We start from the raw sequence: 6,952 nt of genomic DNA, 5'->3' as shown, positions 1-6,952 counted from the left end.
TCCAGTACAAAAGAAAAACTTCAGCCCCGTGGGCTGAAGGTTATGTGAAAAAGCGGGTACGCTTACAATTTTTTTTGCAAAGCGGGCACAAGTTAAAATGTGACACAAAAAACGGGTATAGATGCAAATGCTCCCGAAATCCATGGCAAGCGGGCAAGCCCAAAGATGAAAAATCACCTAGCCCAGCCCATATACACGTGGGCTCTCATCTTCAGTATCCCTTTACATAAACCAAACGCTGAGATCTCAGCCATTTCTCTCAAAAACTAGGGTTTACTCTCTCACCAGAGCAGCTTCTTTCTCCAATGGCGCCCAAGAAAACTCTCCGTAACCCAGAACTAATTCCTGGCCTGGGAAAATTCTCACGTTCTAGAATGTACCACAAGAAAGGTCTCTGGGCAATCAAGAAGAAAAACGGCGGCACATTTCCATCTCACAGCAAAAAACCCACCGCCGCCGCTCCGGCCGTAAAACCCCCAAAGTTTTACCCCGCCGATGACGTGGCTAAACCACTTGTGAACAAACACAAGCCAAAACCTACAAAACTCAGAGCAAGCATTACACCTGGAACCGTTTTGATTATCCTAGCTGGTAGGTTTAAGGGGAAAAGAGTTGTGTTTTTGAAACAGCTTGGTTCTGGGCTACTGCTTGTTACTGGACCTTTTAAGCTTAATGGCGTTCCTCTTAGACGTGTGAATCAAGCTTATGTTATTGGTACCTCGACTAAGGTTGATGTTTCGGGTGTGAATGTGGAGAAAATTGATGATAAGTATTTTGCTAAGCAGGTTGAGAAGAAGCAGAAGAAGGGTGAAGGGGAGTTTTTTGAGGACAAGAAAGAGGTTTGTTTTCTTTGTTCTTTTTCTGTTTAGATTTGTTTCCTTAGTATGTATGCAAATTCAGGATCATATATAAATGTGACTTAGTATAGATATATATAGTTTTATGATAAAATTGTTTGCTGTGCGCGCGCTTTTATGTGTGTGTGCATGTGTATAGATCAATGTATTGTGGATATACCTTTTGAAAGTGGATATGGACTTAGTATAAATATATGGATTTAAGTTATATACATGGATATTATAATGGATTATTTACACCGTCAGTGTAATTTAGCCTGTTATAACTCCATTAAATAGAGTTACTTGCAATTACTTTTTAGTGATAGTGTATATGTTTTTGTATACTGTTAGTGAATAGAACTTAAACTTAAATATATATCTACACAAAGTGATGCACTCACAGCTTAGTTTAATGTATATATTATCAAATTTTTCTGTCTGTGTATGTGGGAGCATTATATGTATACACACACACAATGTTATGCGAACTCTCCAGAATGCTGCCGCACCCGTATCGGATCCTTCAAAATACTTTGGAGTATCCGACATGCACCCGACGACGTTTCTGGAGAGTCCGAGCAACATAGCACACACTTGTAAAGTATGCAGGAGAAGACCATTTGAGAGCTGTTTGATTTAATTTGTGATTTGTGTATTTGATTGTTGAGTGCAGAAGAAGAATGTGCTTCCACAAGAAAAGAAAGATGAGCAGAAAGCTGTGGACGCTGCATTGATCAAGACCATTGAAGGAGTTCCAGAATTGAAGGCTTATTTGTCCGCGAGGTTCTCACTCAAGGCAGGCATGAAACCACATGAGCTTGTCTTTTAGAGGAACAACATCTACAACACTTTCTTGGATAAATTGATTTTTTTACGCTCTACTTTTCTGTTTTGTTCGGTTTGAACCTGCGTTTAGAGGTCATATTGATGCTTTGCTGATTATAAACGTCTTTAATTAGAATATATGCATTATGGGAGTTTTCGTGTTGATCTTGTTTATCCTACCTATACTGCCTTGTTAATGTCTGAGCTCAATGATAAGCCTCTTTGCCGTGTTGAAATTTTCCACCATATTGAAGCTACACCTTCATGTACCAAGAAGAGGGTTAAATTGGGTACCCTTCATCTTGACTGTCGTGGTGGCTGTGTAGCTATATGAATAATATTTGACTTGAGAAGTTAAGTGGCTGGTTGTGGTAAATCTAATGACATATTTGCTTACCGAACTTCTTACATTTTGCATACCCGCTGAGAAGGGGAACAAAAGGTTATGCCTAGGATCCAGTCTTTTCTGTAGGCCGTTTTTTATGACTGATCATCTCTGCACCTCCCTGGATCACTGCTTTGATTCCTAGCAGTTTGCTTAGTTGCTTCAACAAAACATTCTGCATTGGGTGGTTTTTCAGAAGGTAGTCAGTCAATCTTATGTGATAGGCTGATAGCACTACTCATTCAATAGTAAACCAAGAAAGCTTGCTTTTGGCACTCATGCATTTGAATAGATGTTGGATACAGAAGTTATGTTGAGGATAAGTTTTGGCTTTAGCGGAAAGGTGGTTTTTGGATCACTGTCTTACAACATTAGTTGATATACTTGTCTCTTCCTGGGGCCTCAGGAGATGATCGATGGTTATTGTGATAGATAAGGCAAATAGTGAAAGCTTTGGCTAGAGTATGTCCATTTCCTGGCTCTTAGTTGTGTGGGCATTTTAAGTGACATTATGGAATCCCTCCAAGTACTGCTTGGTATCCTTTAACGTGCTGCTGTTTGTTTGACGGAAATCATTAATTTGGAAGTTGCATCTGGATTTAATTGGATTTTTCTCGAGTAGAGTTCCACACAGATGTTACTGGTAATTGCTGATAAGTAGTGGAAGAAGTCAAAACAAATACATTTAATCCTGTAGCTGGCTTGCTAACTACCCTTTATCTGCTTTCCACTGAGAGAATAAGAGGTGGATCCATGCATGCTTGTATGTAAAAGGCAGTCCGGTGCCCAAGGCATCTTGCGTTCACGTAGAATATGGTGAATGGCAATACCCTAATGCAAGCATTATTTTGCTTCCACGATTCGAACTTGTGACCTATAGGTTACATGTAGACAATTTTACCTTAATGCATACTTTAGTGACTGCTTCCACAACCCATTCATGATTGTATCAACAGCTCGAACCTGTGATCTATAGGTTATATGGAGACAACTTTATCGATGATGCTTGTATGTAAATATCATGCTCATGAGATGAGAATCTGTGAAGTAAGGCGAATTTGCGAATGAAAGATAGAAAGAGTCAAAAGTGGAAGAGAGAGCGGATCATTTACTCTTGCAATGAGTAAAATCTGAATGGTTTACCGATAACACTCACAAGAATATGAAGCTATAAGAGAACTCGCGCATAATCAAATTAAATTTCTTTGATTCTTGGTTGCATTTTCTGATGAGTACATAGCTACAAACTTGAACTCATTGTACTGAACAAGAGTATAAAACAATTAAAAGAAAAGAACACTCATTCCCCAAATTAGGAGAAAATCCTTTCATCAGCATTAAACCAGACTAGCTAATTGCAGCAGACAATGGTCTAGTATTTAACTTGGTGAGGGCACACACACCTACTGAGTCCAACTCTTTCTATAGGTCAAACAACTTCTCAAATAGATCAGCAAACATTATATGGTATAAGCATGCCTAGGTGTGAGACCGACAACCTCAGTATGAAAAGCATGATGGAATCAGCTCGATCAATCAATTCTTGCCACCACGCTCTGACTTTAGCATCTGCCGAGCACATCTAAGCGAAAAATAACTTCTTTTTCACCTGGTTTCATTCAATTTGTTGTGGATTGGATGATGGAAAAACCAACAAGTTACAGCTTCAAAGCTTTACCATTCTTTGCCTTCAACGTTTTCAATTTTCCATAGAATCTCCGGAGCTTTCCTAACCACTGAAATAGGTTTGAACGTAGTTACAAAGGGTGATGTGATCTCCACCTCTAGTAGCCTAACTATCTACTCAACTATGGCTATTAGATAGAGCAAACATCATCCATTTAAAGCTGCAGCCAAATTTCCAACTTTTATACCATTGTTAGAACCAAAGTTTTCTCTGCAGTAGAAAGAAATTGTTGGCATGGACACAAAACCTACTGCTCTTTTCTTAGCCAAACACTTGTAAGAAAAATCAAGATTCTTGTTATCATCATCTAACAACAACTCATTGATTGTTCTTTTGTAAGAACCAAACCACTTAGCTTGCATATAACTAAGTTGTCTCCATGGTGGAACATGAATATCCATTTTCTTCATTGATTTCTTTGTAGCTCTACTCATTAGTTTCACCACTTGCTTCAATTCTTCCACTTTTCCAACAAAAATTGAAGGGAAAATCTCGAGCAATGAAGTGTAGTAGGGTGTTGGTCTAGCTATTTCGAATTCTCTGGCAAGATAAACTTCGATTATATAGCGATTTTCGTTCATGTTAATGTCAATGTACTCGTAATTTCCAGATGGAAGTTGGCCATTTCTCTCCCATTTTGATTTGCACAGACCTATATATGAAGCATGAATTCAAGAAGTGGATTAGTCACTTTCCAAGAAAATGCTATCAAGAAGTAAAGTGGTGAAATAGTTTTAAATAAATGTAGCTACTTATCTAATTTACTATCATCAATTGACAATAGTTTAGATCCATAATTGGGATTTGAAAGATGAAAATGCAGAGTTAATATCTTTTTTCACCAAAAAGAAATGGAACAAAAGAAGTCATACCAACAAATTTGAATTAAAATCTAATTGATGTAAGAATAAGTGTAAAGGGCATCCCGGTGTATGAAGCATCCCATATTCACGCAGGCTCCGGAGAAGAGCCGCACCACAAGGGTGTGATGTAGGCATCAGTGGTTGATTTAATGGCTCAAACCCGTGACTTTTCACATAGAGACAACTTTATCATCGCTCCAAGGCTTCCCTTCCATGTAAGAATAAGTGTATGACTTGAAAATCACTATTTAGTCTTAGAAAACTCTAATTTACCTCAAAAAGATAAGAATAGAACTTAACATAATGAAATGGAATAAAATGTTCATTTACTAATCAATTCAGTAATTTGTATTCAATTTTTTATTCTCAATAATTTCTAATTAAGACATAATTAACCTAGAACTTACCAGCATCAAATCCCCTATCACGCAACCGAATCATCAACCGCCGTTTGAACTCCGCCGTACTCCGATCGCCGATTTCAAGCCATGCATTTTCCACGACGGAATAAATATTTCTCTTTACATAATCACTTTCTTCATAACCTAACAATTTCCTTAACTTCTCCTTAATCTCTAAATCATCAAAATAATTATTGCTTAATCCATTTTCTTCTTTCTCATTATCATCATTAATAATCTCTTCTTCATTTCTTCCTCCTCTAAATCCATTTCCTCTTTCAATAAACGAATTCACAAGACCGTACAAATCCGTCACGCTCTCAACCGACGAATGCTCGCTGCCACTGCTTTCGCAAAATCTCGCCTTTGCCACGTCATCAAATGCCGCGGCTACCCTCTTAAACCTCATTTTTATGCACAAATAGAAAGAGTTTAATTTTTATGCACTGACAGCAAAGAAAAATAATCACTTTGTAACGACAAGAAATGTCGCTTCTTGTGCTTTCTTGATGTTGTGAGAAAATAGACTATTTACAATTTATAGAGTTTTTGCTTGGTATATAGATGAAGAAATTATCTACGTTGCTCAAACATATATATAGTAAATACTATTTATATAGAGATAGGTATAGGTACATCATTGGTTCTATATGTGTGATTTTGCACGGTTTCAGTATTTTGGCTTAAAGGGCATGACCTAATGTATCTGGACATAATTTATCGACTCGTTCATTTTGTTTAGTTTTGTTGTCCTATTAAGTGATAAGTCATGACACTCCTTTAAAAATTTAATAATTAAAGAAATAGCTTATCAATCGGATAATCACTTAAATGTCCTAATAATATAGATTATCTGTCCCCCAATAGAATTATACAAATTTTTTGAGAGTCAAATGATGTTATACTCCGAATATGATTTTTCAAATATTCAACCATAGAAAGTTGTGTTCTAATAGATTAACATATTTTTTATGTGGCAATGTTCTAATTAAGTATGTTATCTTTTTGCTAAAGAATAAATTAAAATTGATATTTGAGTTCATACGTATTTTAAATTATCGGCTATTTTTTTCTTCAAATTGGGGTCTTTGAGTCTTTCTATACAAGCACCACGGACATTGTTTATTTAAGGTAACGGTGTCTAACGGGCTGGGTCAGCCCGTTTCCCAACCGGCCCAGACCGGTTGAAGCCACCGGTACAAGGGGGCCGGGTGGGGCTGGGTTAAAGGGGTAGGGGGTTTGGTCTATTCACCTATTTTTAACCGGTTAACCGGACCGGTCAAACGCGGTCAACAGAAATACTGTAGAACCGGTTAAACCGACCCGGACCGGACCGGCCCAGACCGGTTAACGGCTAGTTTCTTTTTTTTTTTTTTAAAAAAAATTGTTGATTGGGCAGCCCATGTTAACCGTTGGCAACGGTAACATGCCAAGGAGCCGTTGCCCAACGACTGATTTGCACAATTAGCCCTTTTTGGGCCTTTTTTTTATTTAAAAATTAACACTTTTGTAATTACAAATTTAACCCTTTGAAAAACTATAAATACACTCCCCCCTCTTCTTCATTTCTTCACTAATCTCTCATTTCTCAATCTCAATTATCATATTCTCTCATTCTTCAATCTTCACCTAAAGTGCAATCAACTATTTGGCTCTTCTTTTTTTTGGAATTTAATTTATCGTAGTATTTATTATTTGAAGTTAGAACAACTGAACTTCAAAATTTGAACAATTGACGTTTCTTCGTGGTAACATTGGAGTTGCGAAATCATCAAGTGCTCAATTTATTGCAGAATTCGGTGCACTCCCTCCAACTCTTTCTCTGATTTACTATTTTATTTACATATTTAATTGTTGCTAGTAGTTAAATTTATACAATATGTTTAATGCTGCAACAAGAGTTTGTAATAAGGTTACTAATCGGGAAAATAAAAAAAGAGGTAGTACTTCTG

At 37.1% G+C, this 6,952-nt stretch overlaps 2 protein-coding genes across 2 annotated transcripts; one reads left to right on the top strand and one right to left on the bottom strand.

The window, feature by feature from the left end:
- Positions 238 to 1,829, top strand: LOC109225286 (60S ribosomal protein L6-like). Its single transcript, XM_019389899.1, has 2 exons — positions 238 to 839; positions 1,513 to 1,829. Exons 1-2 carry the CDS (start codon positions 306 to 308, stop codon positions 1,666 to 1,668), a joined length of 690 nt encoding a protein of 229 aa, XP_019245444.1. The 5' UTR covers positions 238 to 305; the 3' UTR covers positions 1,669 to 1,829.
- On the bottom strand, positions 3,219 to 5,576 carry LOC109225285. The gene is made up of 2 exons (XM_019389898.1): positions 5,007 to 5,576; positions 3,219 to 4,388 (listed from the first exon to the last, which is right to left on the bottom strand). Exons 1-2 carry the CDS (start codon positions 5,407 to 5,409, stop codon positions 3,883 to 3,885), a joined length of 909 nt encoding a protein of 302 aa, XP_019245443.1. The 5' UTR covers positions 5,410 to 5,576; the 3' UTR covers positions 3,219 to 3,882.

The sequence above is a fragment of the Nicotiana attenuata genome, chromosome 5 (assembly GCF_001879085.1).
Source record: "Nicotiana attenuata strain UT chromosome 5, NIATTr2, whole genome shotgun sequence".
Taxonomy (NCBI): domain Eukaryota; kingdom Viridiplantae; phylum Streptophyta; class Magnoliopsida; order Solanales; family Solanaceae; genus Nicotiana; species Nicotiana attenuata.
Note: the sequence above shows the minus strand (reverse complement) of the source record. Positions and strands in the feature narration are given on the sequence as shown.

Bases quoted from the DNA above. Each gene is read 5' to 3' on its own strand.
- LOC109225286 (XM_019389899.1), top strand. From the start codon at position 306: ATGGCGCCCAAGAAAACTCTCCGTAACCCAGAACTAATTCCTGGCCTG. The intron at 840-1,512 runs GTTTGTTTTCTT...TGTTGAGTGCAG, and splicing joins TTTTTGAGGACAAGAAAGAG to AAGAAGAATGTGCTTCCACA.
- LOC109225285 (XM_019389898.1), bottom strand. From the start codon at position 5,409: ATGAGGTTTAAGAGGGTAGCCGCGGCATTTGATGACGTGGCAAAGGCG. The intron at 4,389-5,006 runs GTAAGTTCTAGG...CTTCATATATAG, and splicing joins TGATAGGGGATTTGATGCTG to GTCTGTGCAAATCAAAATGG.